Source organism: Mus pahari, chromosome 10, assembly GCF_900095145.1.
Source record: "Mus pahari chromosome 10, PAHARI_EIJ_v1.1, whole genome shotgun sequence".
Lineage (NCBI taxonomy): Eukaryota > Metazoa > Chordata > Mammalia > Rodentia > Muridae > Mus > Mus pahari.
The window spans coordinates 54,524,950-54,541,152 of record NC_034599.1 but is presented as its reverse complement, the minus strand read 5'-3'; the positions used below and the strand labels follow the sequence as shown (position 1 = coordinate 54,541,152).

Here is a 16,203-nt window from a genome sequence, read left to right as displayed (position 1 = left end):
AAGAAATCCTATCTCAAAAAACCAGAAACATGTGTGCGTGCGCGTGTGCGTGTGTGTGTGTGTGTGTGTGTGTGTGTGTGTGTGTGTGTGTGTGTTGTGTCTGTGTCTGGGTGTGTGTATGGGAGCACTCTGATGGAGAGCTTTAGTTTCAATCAGATTTGTCAAGCTTTGATTAGTTGTTGCAATTTCTCTATTTGCTAGATTTTTACCTAAGATTCAAACAAGTTGTTCCTTGATAATTTAAGACTTGTAAGATTATGGGAAGAGGGGGAATACTTAAGAGGTCAATAGAGTGTTTATCTATCCTGTTTCAAGCCTGGAGTTCCATCCCCAAAGAAACAACCAAAACCCCAAAATGCTTTTACAATTTTCTAGTTCTGACAAAAAGTTTCAAAGATTGATTTAACATTTACAGACTTTACCCCTGAGCTTTAAAAATGTGTTACATCTGTAGGTATGTTGGCTTCTTTGTTCCCATCTCTGCCAACTCTTCTTAAACTAACCATGGTCTAGCAGTTGCTTTTGCAGTTGCCTCACTACACATGCTAGGCAAGCCCTGCACCACTAAGCTACATCTTATCTTGGTCCCCATTTTTCAGTCTGTTTGGTTTTTGAAATAAGGTCTCATTCTGTAATCAAGAGTGGCCTGGAACTTACTATATAATTCAGATTGCCCTAGAACTCATAGAGGACCCCCACTCCCACCCCTGTCTGCCTCCTGAGGGCTGGGATTAAAGGCATGAGTCACCAAGTTCCTTAAAAGAACCATCTAGCTTTTTCAGTCCTGCCCTATACCATCTATATCAGCATACTCATTTTTCTTTCTACCTATCATTGCCTCTTCCTTTTTGATTGGTTTGTTCTATCATTAAAAAGGTTCTAGATTTGTTTGGTTTTTATAGAACTGAAGATTGGGACTTATTATTGGAACTTAAGGACTCATGTATGCTAAGAAATACTCCACCATGAACTCATATTCCCAGGCATTCTATAAGTTTAAGACATGTTCTCAATAAGTTGCCAACACTGACCTCAAATTCATGATCTTCTTGCCTCAGCCTCCTGAATATCTAGGATTACTGATGTACCTGATGTATAACACCATAACTAGATTATTAGTTTTGTAGTTATTTGATTCTAAATGTATTTTCTTATTTCTATAATGACTATAATTACCAAAAATACAATATAATAATTTAGAAAAAAATCTAGTGTAACTGCCTTCTTATACAGCACATGCAACTGCACAGTGGCCATTGATTAGAGAATCCACTGATTAAGAACAAAAGCAGACCAGAGAGGAACATGAACCTAAAACACTGAAAGTCCCAATTCCAGTTCTTTTTCTGAGCTAGATAATGCTAGAATCATCACCTTAGACTCTGGACCTCATTCATGGTTCTAAAATGAAGTACTTTCTCTGTACTCAACGTAATTATTATAATAGTGTGTAATTATAGAATATTTAAATTTTAAAAGGGGGGTTGAGAGAGAGAGAATAATGTCTTTAAAAACATAAGATCAAGATAATGTCTCCAAAAATTCTAAGACTCCAACACTAGAGAATATTAACACATGAATTCACATGTACACACATAATTTATAATTGCTCATATAAAAAAGTAGTTTACGCTACACAGAGAAACCCTGTCTTGAAAAAACTTAAAAAAAAAAAATAGTTTACATGGGCATGGTGACACATGACTGTAATTCCAGTTCTTAGGAGGATCAGGAGTTCAAAGTCATCTTTGGGCACATATTGAGTTGTAGGATGGCACGGACAACAGAAGTCCATCTTAAAAAAACAACAAATCTGGTCTGTCTACAAAAAGCCTTTTTTTTTTTTTTTTTTCTCCTTTCCAGTTATTCATTAACCCATCCCCGGGGCCTACTTCCTACAGAACAGCATTTTTAACAATAACTACTCCTTCCTCACAAACAATCTAAGTTTCTAATAAGAGGAAATAGAGGCAGATTATGTATCCATGATTATATATCCATCTAATAAGAGGAAATAAAGACAGATTATGTATCCATGATTGGAGAAGGTACTGACAAAGACCAAGTACTCATGATGGGAGAAGAGAGAGCACAGATCATGTGTTCACAGATGGATGCAATATAAAGAGAGTCAAGGTAGTCAGAGAGTATTGCTTACCTGAGTATCCAAAGGAAATACTGGAGATGGGGCTCAGGTAGATGCCTTTGCCATAGGCTGCTCCATGCAGCTTGCAGGGAAACACCAGGATGAATATATGAGCCTAGGCCCCCCATGGCTGTATTTTAGGCATCCACACCACTTATGCAGTCTTCTGTCTTTCCATTTGCCTACCTTCTCATGCATCCAAATAACTCTAGGTACCTACTTTAGAAAGCTGATTGGCTAAACTGCTTGCTTACAAAGCACTATAGATTACTGCCTTAGAAAATGGGGAGGAATAGAGCCGCTGAGTCACTGCCTCAGCATTCATACTTCTGACCTCAGGCCTTCATACATTTTCAGATTCTCAAACAAAGGAACTATGGAAGAGGTAGCAGGAAGAGGAACAAAAACCACTCCCAGTAGTTTCTCAGGACACTGAAATAAGTCTTTCTAACAATACCTTGAAGAGCCATAAAATGGAAATTCACTGTCATTATAATAGGTTAATTCACTTCTACAAATTACCAAAACACAGCTCAACCTAAAATATACAACAGCCACATTCATTCTACATCTACAATGACAACTTTCTCTGTAAGGAAGCTCCCAAATAGGCAAGGGATGAAAATGAACAGGTTTTCAAGAACTTTATAGCAGACTACCATAAAACTGAGTGAAGTGGGGAGTGGAAAGAAAGAGGAAAGGGACATAGCCTCACCTGAAGTTTGGTGTAGGATGCATTGACCAGCCCATTGCGCAGGATTGAATGCCAATTCTCAATGTGGGACCCACTGTAAGGCAGGATACTACATGTCTCCTCACTGTATACGATTCCTAGAACTTCAAACACTGCCATTCCCACCCTCCTTACCCACACATTACATGCAGATGGGCAGAGACACCTATGGCTGACATGCTACATATACAGTCATAAGCAGCAAGCTGTGTGTGTGGTTAAACATTACATCTGTTGTTCAGCTAACCACATCTTAAACCCTCAACTACAGGCTCAGTATTTTCATTTCCCTATTTTCTTGGTGTTTTAAATTCAATAAATTCATCTCAAATCCAACAAGCTGATCCCTGATCTCAAATACTGTTTTCTAGTACAGAAATCATAACATATTTTTTAAAGTACTAACAACTCCCTTTAATTTACCCTTAATACTTTTCTCTTTCTCCATCCCCCCATTAGAAATAAATTGTAGATTTCTTCCCAAAACATACAAATCTATCCTTCCAATCTGTTCCTGTGTAGCTTTTTACATGTAAATATTATTTCTATTCAACTATAACATAAGCAACTTAAAAATAAAAACCATGTCATACATAGCATTTTAATCCTTTACAGAACCTACCACAGTAGCATTTAATAAATAACAGCGGATTAACTGACAATCATGAAAAAAATGTAACTCCTATAACCCATGGCCATAGTCCCCTACCCCACCACCTCTTGCTGCCCAGCCTCCACCTTCCTTACTGGAAAGCAAAGGTGCTTCCGTACAGCTTCTTGGCGGTCCGGAACCGAGCCTCCTTGGCAGGAGGGCTGCTCAGCAGGAGGAATTGGTGTGAGGTGTGCATGAACTTCAGCTGCTGCCCAGGGTGGGGGTGGGGTAGAAACAGAGCAGAAATAGAGATCAGGGAGGGAAAGATTGGGAACAGGAAACAAATGATAGCTACACTAACCCTCAACAAAGGAACACCTTCAGACTCAGAAAACTACTGATGGGCAGTGCCAGCCAAGCCAGTTAGAGAGAAGGAGGTGAGTGAGCAGAAACTCCCTCCTTGCTTCTCACTAGAAGTTTGAAGCTTACAGAGGGAGACTAATCACTTACCCTGCTGAGAGGTAGTTTGACAATGTGTGACCTGTTGCTAGAAATTATCCTGGGAAGGAAGAGAAAATGAGAAGGGACAGAATAAGTACATGGTGAAGCGATCCTGAAAAAGCAACTTACTTCTAATCTAGGGACAGCAAATAAGATTCTAATGTCTGAATTGTGTGCTTATATCCAGGCCATATTGATATTAAGTGATAATGCTTATATATAAACTACATACACTGTATACATTATACATGTATGTGTTTATAAATATCATATATGTATTATATAAATAAATTTTAAAGAGAAGCTACCAACCAACCAATTATCAAGGAATTAAACAATGGATAAAAAGAGTCAAGGGAAAAGCTACTACATCTAGGGAGAGAAAAGCATAGAACAAAAAGAATGTTCGCTGTTACCAATTTGGGGGGGCAGGGTAGGTCTGAATCAAAACCAGCTTAACTTGTGTCTGGGGTTAAAATCTCAAAACAGACTCAGGAATCATCTTTTTTTTTTTTTTTTTTTTGGTTTTTTTCGAGACAGGGTTTCTCTGTATAGCCCTGGCTGTCCTGGAACTCACTTTGTAGACCAGGCTGGCCTGGAACTCAGAAATCCACCTGCCTCTGCCTCCCGAGTACTGGGATTAAAGCCGTTCGCCACCACGCCCGCCTAGGAATCATCTAGCTTAAGTTCAGAAGACTGCTAAAGACTCTCAGGGATGGGAAAATGGAAAGGATACTATATAGGTTGGGGAAAACAAAAAGAAGAAACTAGAATGAACTTTCTGAGGAGTCAAGGGAATACTAGGCTGTATATAGGCTAATCGCAGAGGCAGGAGAGCAAAAGCACAAAACACTGAGTGAGCGTTCAGCAAGAACACTATTGCCTACAGTGGATAAAATGTATTTTCTGTATCTAATCTACTGTTTATTTTGTGCTTGTTTAAATTTTTGTGTATGTATATGCAATTGTACATTGGGGAGGTGGCACAGACATGTGTGCCTGTGAAGGCCAGAAGTCAACCTCAGGTGTTGTTCCTTAGGAGATGTCCACCTGGTTTGTATAATTAAGTCTTTCACTGGGACCTGGGGCACACTGATTGAAGTACTTTGGCTGGAAATGAGCGCAAAGGTCTACTTATCTCTTCTTCCCTGTGCTGTGATTACAAGTGTGTGATGCCATCATGCCTGGCTGCTTTTGTGGGTGCCAGGGGTCAAGCTCAGGTCTTCATGCTTCTATGGTAAGTATTTCACCAACTAAAGAATCTCAGGTTCTCACCATGAACTTTGGAATGCTACTTTGGAAGTCTATGTCTGGTAATTACTCATGCTATGAGGGAGTAATCTACTGCATTGGCTTCATAGTGTCAGAGGCTGACTTGGAAGGAAGCAAACTAGAAAGAACTGTCAGGAAAACAGAGAAGTCAGCAGGGGGAGGAAGAGTAATAGGGAATAGTTTCCCAGCAGTAGAAACAATGGTGTATCTGGCTCTAGTCCCTCTACATACATAGGAGGAGGAGATAGCAGGTAGAGATGAATTTCTTTGAACACACAAAAAACTAAGCTAAAATGAACTGGTACATGGTAAGAAGCTCAAAACCTACTAATGGCATTAAATTCTTGAAAATTGCTAAGTCATCATGGGCAACAGTGCAGCAACAAAAACCTCAAATGACCCATTTTATAATGCATGTTGTACATGACAAATAACCATACACACACACACACACACTATATATATATATATATATATATATATATATATATATATATATATAACTGAAAGAAGTAAGTAAGAAAACAAACAGTGGGAAAAATCATGTCAGAATTTGTGAACTCTTTGTAGGCTCTCAGTTACTGTTCAGGTCAAGCCTTGCCTGCATAACACCAAGAAAAAGCAGTCATACTTACAACCTTGCAAAGTATGCTGAAGTGCCCCACAACTCCTTCCTCCCCCACTCCCTATGAAGCCTGAGCCATTCTATCCATACCACTGCAGAAGAGGATGGGCCAAGGGATCCAGCTTGTCCATCTGTTTCTTGATTTCCAAATATGAGCCCTGTAAGATGATGGCCACAGATTATCTCCCAGGAGAGAAAGGGCCCCTTCCACTTTCTGCAGATTACTGAAACTCAAAGCAAGATAGAAAATTGGAGGAATAAAAACAAGGGGGTTTCCACCCTTAAAGAGGCCCAGGTGGGTTGGGAAGACTCATAAATATGAAAATGACTGAAGATGCTTACAAAACAACACGCAGGTGGGTCTCCCTCATTTTATGCAATTCCAACAGCTCTAAAAAAGTTACTTATAAATCAAAAAATAAAATCAATGTCCCCCAAAAATTAGGCTAAAGAATCCTGTGGCATATCTTCACATAAACAGTCTTTCTAATAAGTATATCATCTTTTCTAGGTGCACCTTCTGTGTTAGTCTGCACTGTAATATGTAGGATTTGCTGACAAGAGGCCCATCTGTAAATGTGAATACAAATGAATGTCTATTCATGCAGATACTGCAGATGAGGGGTGGGGAAATCTGATGAGGGACAGCCTTGAGTCAAAGGATGATCACTGCTCCGTGTGTGTGGCTGCCCCACCCCTAGAAGGACAGAAGATCCAGCCCCTGGATCTAACACCTCACCTTCAAGCCTCTTCTTCACCCTCCCAACCTTGAGCAGAAGTCTTTCCCTCACTTCTCTAATTCCCTAAGAACTATGGAAAAATGTTAAAATATGAACAACTTGTGAAAGACCAGCAGCAAAGATAACGTTGGGAGAGACATGTTGGGAGTGAAGAGAATTGGGGTAAGAAAGCTAGCAAAACAAAAAACAGGAACTTGGAAGGCTACAGAGGGAGCATAGAAAAATGGAAGAATCTGAGTGTCTTCCCTGAATCCTTACCCTAGTCCAGAGAATTACAAGCAGAAAAGGGCATGGGGCTTGGCAAAGAGAAGGCAAATACCTGGGTCATCTCCCGGATGGACATCACACTATCCAGAGCTTTCTGAAGCCGCTCATAATTCTTCTTCTATTCATAGTCAATGAGAAATAAAAGATTCAGATGAAGAAATACAAATCAGATACAAAGATACAATGAAAAAGAAGGTAAGTTTAAGTCTAGACCTAAGTGTGCCATGGAAATATGAATTTTATTAGAAAACTCTAGAGTCACATGCTAGTCCTCTTTTACCAGTTGTAATTAATCGGGTAAGTCATTGAACACATTAAAGTATTTCAAGCCCTGTTTGCAAATGACAAGAGGTATTTTGCTTGTTTGATTTTTTTTTTCACATCAGGACTTTAGTGTTGCTAGGGATTGATTCCATGGCAGCGTACATGCTGATTGAGTTATACCCTAGCATCTATTTGTAACTCTGATCATCCTCAGAGATGTCCTCAGTATTAAACAAATGTATAAATCTAGTTATACTGTGCCCAATGTACTGACATAACAATGAAGCATTGTGATACACGGTGATGGTTAATTTTAGAAGTCATTTTGGAAGCTGGTGATGCATTCCTTTAATATACATGGAAAGAACAGGCAGGTAGATCTCTGAATTTGAGTCCAGCCTGGTCTACAGAGTGACTTCCAGGACAACCAGGGCTATATAGAGAAACCCTGTCTTGGAAAAAGGTCAATGGGGTACCTACTTATTTGGTCAAACATGACTTCTGGGTTTGTTGTGGAGATGTTTTAAAGTTCTGATTTAACAGCTGAGTAAGTATACTAGGCAAAGAAGATCACATTCCTTAATAAGGATCTCATCTAGTCAAATAGAGACTCAAATAGAATTTAAAAAAGCTAACCTTCCTCAACCCTAGCTCTTGAATAAAAGAGTATTCTCCTCCCAGCTTTAGATCTAAATGAATTGCAAAATTGGCTCTATGAGCCTTGAGCCTATATGGTTCTCAGTCTGGAACAACATACTTGGCTTTTAAGCCTCTGGACTGAAACTGGAATGTCATTCGCCACAGGCTCTCTGCAGTTTCCAGCTTGCTTACTGTAGATATGGGGACTTCTTAGCCTCCTAAGTAGATGGGGTTATTCCCCATAATAAACCCTCCCTCTGTAATTCACATGGGTATGAATGGAATATATTTAAAGTAGTTCACAGCTTTTAGCTGTTCCTCTGGAGAACCCTCATAGGGTATTTTATATCATTATATCTCATTTTTATAACAATCCACAAAATAACTACTACACCCTTTTATAGGCAGGGCAGTTGAAAATGAGAAAGTTTAAGTGCCTTCCTAGCACCATTCTACTAGGAAGCCAAAGATCTGATGGAATCTAGGTCTGGCTGGCTCCCAAAAATCCTATCTCCTCCACTGTTGTTCTGCTTTGCTTTCCTTCCAGTCATGATCTCAGTGGATAGCCTAAGTTACCCTGAAGTTTACTATGTAATCCAGGCTGGCCTCAAACCATAAGCAATTCTCCTGCCTCAGTCCACCACATCTAGCCCAAACCTATAGAACATGTTCTCCCATCATGATTATAACAGGTACTAATTTTTCTTCCCTTCTTTTGACAAACCCAGCTATTTTGTCAGATTAACCCTAGAATTAAAGAGTACCCAAGAAACAAGTGTTCCATTTCTTCTGTCCTTTACGTGAACTGTACGTATTGAAATGACAACCGAACCTCCCACCATTTACCATTTCTGATCATTAGCTTTTTCTTCCCAAACAACTATACCTTAGGGTTAAAGGCCAGAGTCTTGGGGTCAGTGGGGTCCACCACAGAGGGATAAGGCTCGAAGATGATGCTTTTTCTAGGGGACTCCAAAGCTGCTCTACACATGGCCACCAGCAGATCTACGACCTTAGGAGAAAAGAAAAAGGAAGAACTAAATGACCACCCAGTTCTGGGAGTCAAGTGGTCTCCAGACTGCAGATATTTTTTCATGCCTTTCTAGTTAGAAAAATACAAAATTATAAAAATACTGGGGCTATAGAAATCACTCAGTGGCTAAGAATATTTGATGCTCTTGCAGAGGGCCAGGGTTCAGTTCCCAGCGCCCACATGACAGCTTACTACCTGTAGCTCCAATTCTAGAGGATCTGATACCTTCCTTCTGACTTCTGTGGTCATCAGACACCCAGAGTACACATATATACATACACTTATACGAATAAAATAAAAATAAATCTTTACCTCAACTTCAAATACTAGCAAAATGATTAAAGAAAAGAAATATCATCTCTAATTCCCCAAACAAATTCATTTGTTCCTAAGTAACTATAAAATTTGATGAGTAACAGTCCAAATATTCTGGTATTTATCTGTTCTTTCCTTCTTGATCAAAGAGGGCTGGGAATGAATGGAGGACCTCATCTCTGCTAAAGAAGCACTTGCAAGGCTTTAACTGAAAAAACCCTCCTGCTTTGGCCCTCAAAGCAGCTAGGAAGCAAAAGGAACATGTCACCACCACAAGCCTGAGTTGGTATTTGATTTGGGACATAACCGTGTATTATAATTTTATGTGTATAAATGACATCTGTTCAGTATTTTTGAAGTAGGGATAGACCATAATTTGAATGGACCTCCTACAGTATATTATCTATTTTTGTTTTATTATAAGCTTTGTATTGTAGTGAACATCATTAATCATAAAAGTATATTTGGAGGCTGGAGAGATGGCTCAGCGGTTAAGAGCACTGACTGCTCTGCCGTAAGTCCTGAGTTCAATTCCCAGAAACCACATGGTGGCTCACAACCATCTGTAATGAGATCTGATGCCCTCTTCTGGTGTGTCTGAAGATAGCTACAGTGTACTTATATGTAATAAATAAATAATTCTTTTTTAAAAAAAGTATATTTGGAGGCTAAATTCCAAGGAATGAAATTGCTGGGTTCCTTTGCTTTTTTTGCTTTGTTTTGAAATGGGGTCTTGCTATATATAGTTCTGGTTGCACTGGAACTAACTATGAAGTCCAAGCTGGCCTCAAATTCAGAGATCCTCATGCCTCTGCCTTCTAAATCCTGAGATTAAAGGCATGTGCCACCATGCTTGGCCTCTTTTGATCCCAATTCCCCAGGATCTTTTTCCTACCTCTGCTCCTGTAGCCACTTCTTCTGCAGCTCCAGACATGACTCCCAGTGTGTAGAAGGAGAAGACGCATAACTCACGAGTACAGACAGCTGGCTAAAGGGACACAGAAAACAGTGGAGCTATGGGCTGTGTACTGAGAAGATGGAGGGAAAGACAGAACTGACTGTATGCAATTCTAGAGTAAGGCAAGAATCTGGGATGGGCAGGGTATGCTGAGGGAACTGTCAATCCAAATTTACATGCCTTACTAGGAAGGTCCAGTGACTTTTGTCTACCTATAAAGTTTTCTCTGGTCCTGAAGGTAGTTAGAGGTTCTCTCTTCTAAGTTTCCAGAACACTGCTCCTTAGTCTTAAATATATACACATAGATTATAATTTATAGGTAAGTGTTCGGCCTACCTACTGAGATTTGGGAATAGCCAAGTACACCCTGGTCAATACCAGATCCCTGTTTATAGTCCAGAGAAAATTATTTTCTAAAAAAAAATAAACCAATTATTTCTAGAGTTTCCAGGATTGAGGACAGAACTCATCCTTTAATACAGGCCTAGGAAGAAAGGAGAAAGGATTAAGGAAGAGGGTCAGAGAAGGGGCCTATACCTTGAGCATGGACCCATTCTGGAAGACATGCTGCTCATCACACACCACACAGTACTCATTTAACGTTGGAATCCTCTGCTCTGCATACTTCATAATCTGGAGAGAGAACAGAGTCCACATCTTTTGGAATTATAGATGGTTTTCTTGTTGTTTTGGAGATAATGGAAATAATTTAAGCTTTTCTAGCTTAGATCTTGAACTTAAACTGATGGTCTCACTAAACTGGTAACTATTTGTTACTGTACAAATAAGAACTTGAGATAGAACTCTTAAGTTGACATCTATATCAGCTATTTACTACCAAATATAACTTGGAGAGTCAGAAAAATTTAGCCTTAGTCGGGCGTGGTGGCCCATGCCTTTAATCCCAGCACTCAGGAGGCAGGGGCAGGTGGATTTCTGAGTTCGAGGCCAGCCTGGTCTACAAAGTGAGTTCCAGGACAGCCAAGGCTACACAGAGAAACCCTGTCTCGAAAAAACCAAAAAAAAAAAAAAAAAAAATTTAGCCTTGTTTTCATCATTTATAAAGTGGTACATTATGCACCTCATAGGTATGTTGCAAGAAATGAGATTTATCCATGGGAATATTCAAATTCTGAGAGGGCATCAAGCCTGTGAACCTGAGTTACTGGAACCCATAGGCAGAAGGAAAAATCAACACCCACAAGTATCTTCTGACCTTCACGTAAATGTTATGGTACACAAGTGTGTGCATGCATGCACATACACACACACTCTCTCCCTCTAATTAATTAAATTTAAAAGGTCAAATTCTAAATCAGGTACTGGTGGTGAATGGGTTTGACCCCAGCACTCTGGAGGCAGAGGCAGGTGGATCTCTGAGAGTCCTAGGTCAGCCTGGTCTACAGAGTGAGTTCCAGGACAGCCAGGGCTGTTACACAGAGAGACTCTATCCTTGCGCGTTAATATGCATTCCTGGGACTTGCACAATAAGTGCTTTTACCAGCTAAACCATTTCACAGGCTCCCATGAAAGTATTTTATTAACAGGTACTAATTAATCAGTTGAAGTGGTTACAGTCATTATAGACTTTTTATTTGTGGCATGTGAGTATTCAATCCAAGATTAGATGCTAGAGGGCAGAGCTTAAGACATTTCTACCACCTAAGGCAATTAGCCAATCTCCTACAAACACACACACACACACACACACACACACACACAATACTAAGATGGCACAAATCAAGAGCTCTTACAGAAATATCTTAAACAACTTGGTTTTAATTTTTTTAATTTACTTAACACTGACTTGTTTTTTGTGTATAAATCTGGTTGTTCCCATTTATATGTTTATGGGCTAGGTATTTAACCTCTAAATCAATGGCTCTAAGCTTGTGGGTCAAGAGTCTTTTGGGAGTGGAACAAACCTTTCATAAGGATCACCTAAAACCATTGGAAAACACAGATATTTACAGTACAATTCATAACAGTAGCAAAATTACAGCTATCAAGTAGCAACAAAAATAATTTAATGGTTGGAGGTCACTACAACATACGGAATTGTACTAAAGGGTCATAGTAGCACTAAGAGGGTTAAGCATCACTGATGTAAATGCTGTCAGTAATGCTATGACCCTCTTAAGGATAGAATACAGGCTCTCTTTTCTCTTACTTACTCAATCAATACTCAACATAGTTCTGGGAACAAATCAACTCAGGAAATAAGTAACTCAAGAGCTAGGAGGTTTAGGCAGTTGGACGGGTGAGCAACAGGGAAGGGCGCTGGAAAAAAGATCTCGACTTGTTTACCTGGACAAGGAATCCATACTCCAGAGTGGGGATGTTCTTGCAGTGACCACTGACCTAGTAAGAGCACAAGACAGAGTCTATTAGTCTCCAATTAAGTGGGACTCAAACACCTCATTCACACCCACAACCCAGGATTCTCCTAAAAATTACTAAGCCTTAGCTCAGAAGAGTCTAAGTAGTCACAAGGCTGGAAAAATTTTTACAAGTTTTATTAAAGGTTCTGAAAAAGTTCACCTGTCTTTAACCATCTTCAAAGCTAGAATAGGCTCACACAGCAACTTATTACCAAGTAGTAACCATGACCTAGATTATACATGAACTCCTTGGCATGCCAATCTCCAGACTCTGCTTTATAAACTACTATCAGACAGATACAAGCATCGAATAAACACTATATCATTCTATACATTCATGATGTATGTCTGGACTTGACTGGAAAGCTCTACCCCACTCCACACCTTTGCAAAGTTATCCTCCTCCCTCATTTCCACCCCCTCCCTTCTGGTGCCCACATTAAGCCATTCCCAGCCCATGTACCAAAGGAGAAGTCCGTGCTGGGGGAGGGAGGCCCACGTGCTGGGGGCACAGGAGACCTGCCTGGGGGCTGGGGGGATAACCAAACACCTCTACTTTTGGGTTCTTCATGGTGCAAGAAATGGAACGATTCATAAGGCGTCCAACTCGAAGCTCTGGTACACCCAGTTTGCCTTTCAGCATAGAGTCCTGTATGATAGGAAAACTGGGAGACCTTCAGAGAAAGAGTAAAGAAAAAGTAATCAAAGCTGAGCAGTGGAGACAAATGCAGGAAGATCTCTGTCAATTTGAGGCCAGTCTGGTCTACAAAGTGAGTTCCATGCCAGCCAGGGCTACAAAGAGAAACCCTGTCTTGAAACACATACACATGTACACACACACACAATAAACTTGGAATTCACTATGAGCTCTAGAAGAGTAGAAAAATGAACATCATAGGCCTCAAATGATCACAAATCCAAGGGACAGTCTATTGTTATCTTAAAGTGTCAAAATAGAATAATAACAATTGTCTTTTATATCATTATTTTTATGTTCTTTTGGTTGTAGCATAGAAGAAAGGCAGAGGCAGAACCAAAGCCACCATGTCATTAAGACTAAGTATGGCTAAGTATGCTCTTTGAAGATGATATGATCATTTTTTGTTGTGTGAGAGGAGAACTAAGCATTCAATACTAAGCTAGGCAAGTAGTTGCATCCTAAACCTTGCCTAATGTCAACTGTCCCACCATCAATAGTGAACCCTAGGACACTATAAATGTAGCTTTGCATTCACCTTTGGAGTGAAGGTACTAAAGTGCAGAACTATAGAATCAGGAACAAAGAACGGAGCAATGTTTATTTCCAGAGACTAGAAATCAGTACATTCTACATATGAGCAAGAAGTTAGTGTCAGGGCCGACTGGAGTGAGTAGGGTTGATCAGAGTGAGCACAGGTCCTAAATTTAATTCCCAACAACAAGATGAAGGCTCACAACTATCTGTACAGCTACAGTGTGTACTCATATATGTAAATAAATGAATCTTTAAAAAACCAACAACAAAAAAACCTTAAAAAAAAAAAAAGAAGTGTCTATTACTCTGTCTCTTTATGGCAAGAAATAAGGAAGAGAGCTGAAGATAAGATAGAAAGATGAAGGGCTAGAATGACAGCTCCACTCTTGCAAAGGAGCCAGGTTTGATTCCAAGCACCCACATGGCAGCTTACAGCCATCTGTAACTTCAATTCCAGGGGATTCACCACCCTCTTCTAGCCTCAGAGGGTACGAAACACACACACAGCACTAACAAAACACCCATAAACATACAAAAAAACCCAAAACAAACAAACAAACAAACAAACAAAAAACCCAGGGAAAAACGAATATCCAGGCCTCTAAAAGCTGGATATTGTGCTTTACACAAGGAATGAGTTACAAATATTGATTCAAAGCAGAAGGATAAGGATACAAAGATGACCAGGACCATGTGTTATTAGCAGCTTCAGGTACAGAATTTAGTGGACTCTGTCTTTTAGAGAAAAGACAGAAGAAATTAATCTAGGCATTTGAGAGGAAAACAAGACAGATATTTGGAAACAATCAACTCTAGGGAAATACTTACTTGGGAATGGGTGAGAAGATGCTGAGGCCAGCTCGGAACTTCTTGATGGTACCACTTGCCTTGAACCAACTGTGTCTCTTCTCCTGCTGGGTCTTCAAGAAATCATTGCTCAGATGCTTCCATTGTTGGGATGTAAACATACATAGGATTCTGGGAGATCAAGAAGATTCAACAAGATCAGGCAGAAGAATATGACTAATGGACAGACTTATAGAATATAAGCTAGTTATGATAGAATAATGTATGACTAGAGCCTCCTTGATATAACACTGGTACATTGCAATACTGTCCTAAAGCACCATCTTCATCCTAGGAATACTTACTCCCATTACCTAGCCCAATGGGCCACAACATTTCTGAGAAACTATAAAAGTAAACCTCTAGTCTGGAAAGGTTTGATGCCACAGATTACTACACTGAGAACAGAACAGAGGTGTTAGGATAGAAGAGACTACAACCTTCTGCTTTGCAAATAGTATAGTAACTATGTCCATGAGGTACTGAGAGTGTTAGCTGAATCCCTGAATTTATGACTTGACTTTGCAACCCAACTTGAAAATCATTTGTCCTTGACAAGTTCTTTGTAGGATTACTCTATGCTTTTGAGATTAAAAACAAACAAACAAACAAAAAACCTTGTCAGCTTCTTCAAACTCAAAACTTCACCTACAAACAATCCATCTCTTTTTCTTCTCATGAGAGAAAATCATGAGGTGTCTGTTTCCCTAATTTTTCAATCCTAATATAAAATCTATTTCTACTTCAACTCTTATCTGTAGCCCTTCATTCTCTGGAGACAAGGTGATCCTCCTAGTTAAGACTGACTTCTTTATTTGGGATCTATCTCTGCCTCTACTTGTCTTTAGGGATCATGATCACACCTCCTTTCCCAAACTCAATAAAATACTTTATTTCCCCGCATTTCAGATAGGCGAGTGCTCTGCCTCTGAACTGTACTTTGAGGGGGTCCAGATTCCTCTGACCTCAATTTTGTGGTTCTTCTTCCCTGTCTACCCTCTTGGAGGCTTCTTGGATACTTCAGGTGTTCAGACACCTTCTGCCCTTGATTCTATTTTCTTTTCACCCTCTCATGCTCCGTAAGCAGTCCCATATCTATGGTTAGCAAGTCCCACCCACACTGATGCTTATCTCCAGCTTTAACTGCTGCTCTAAGTTATCAAGTTGATATATTGCAAACTGAATATTTCCGATATTCCAAAGATGCCCTTTCACAGTAGGTTTAAGTTCTTACCCTACAAACATCTTTGTCTTATGTCCTTATTAGCAGGATAAGGTTACCCAGTTACTTGTGCTAGAAACCAGGAGCAATTTTCCAGTATTTCTGGATTCTTAGACCATTCACTATATTGGAATCAGCCTAAGCATTACGAAGTTTATACCCTGTAAATATTCGGTCTACACATATGTAGGAAAGACATTCACATATAAAATAAAATGAGTAACTCTAGTTTTCTTATACGTTTCTTTTGAGACATGGTTTCTCTGTGTAGTCCTGGCTGTCCTGGAACTCAATCTACAAAGACCAGGCTGGCCTTAGAGGGATCTGACTGCCTCTGCTTCTGGGATAAAAGGCATGAGCTAGCCAGGTGTGGTGGCGCACGCCTTTAATCCCAGCACTCGGGAGGCAGAGGCAGGCGGATTTCTGAGTTCCAGG

At 39.9% G+C, this 16,203-nt stretch overlaps 1 protein-coding gene across 8 annotated transcripts in view; it reads right to left on the bottom strand.

Moving 5' to 3' along the window:
- Parp6 (poly(ADP-ribose) polymerase family member 6) overlaps positions 1 to 16,203 on the bottom strand; it is a 32,923-nt gene that overhangs the window by 6,508 nt on the left and 10,212 nt on the right. For 3 of the 8 annotated variants that reach the window (XM_021206350.2, XM_029543264.1, XM_029543263.1), the window contains exons 9-20: positions 14,529 to 14,678; positions 12,930 to 13,140; positions 12,393 to 12,446; positions 10,623 to 10,718; positions 10,023 to 10,115; positions 8,666 to 8,791; positions 6,929 to 6,994; positions 5,960 to 6,027; positions 3,982 to 4,030; positions 3,627 to 3,739; positions 2,862 to 2,934; positions 2,159 to 2,228 (exon numbers count right to left, since the gene is read on the bottom strand). In XM_021206350.2, the coding sequence (XP_021062009.1) occupies positions 2,159 to 2,228; positions 2,862 to 2,934; positions 3,627 to 3,739; positions 3,982 to 4,030; positions 5,960 to 6,027; positions 6,929 to 6,994; positions 8,666 to 8,791; positions 10,023 to 10,115; positions 10,623 to 10,718; positions 12,393 to 12,446; positions 12,930 to 13,140; positions 14,529 to 14,678 (1,169 nt within the window). The remainder of the gene's footprint in view (positions 1 to 2,158; positions 2,229 to 2,861; positions 2,935 to 3,626; positions 3,740 to 3,981; positions 4,031 to 5,959; positions 6,028 to 6,928; positions 6,995 to 8,665; positions 8,792 to 10,022; positions 10,116 to 10,622; positions 10,719 to 12,392; positions 12,447 to 12,929; positions 13,141 to 14,528; positions 14,679 to 16,203) is intronic. The other 5 variants (XM_021206351.1, XM_029543265.1, XM_021206352.1 and 2 more) reach the window with 5 other exon arrangements.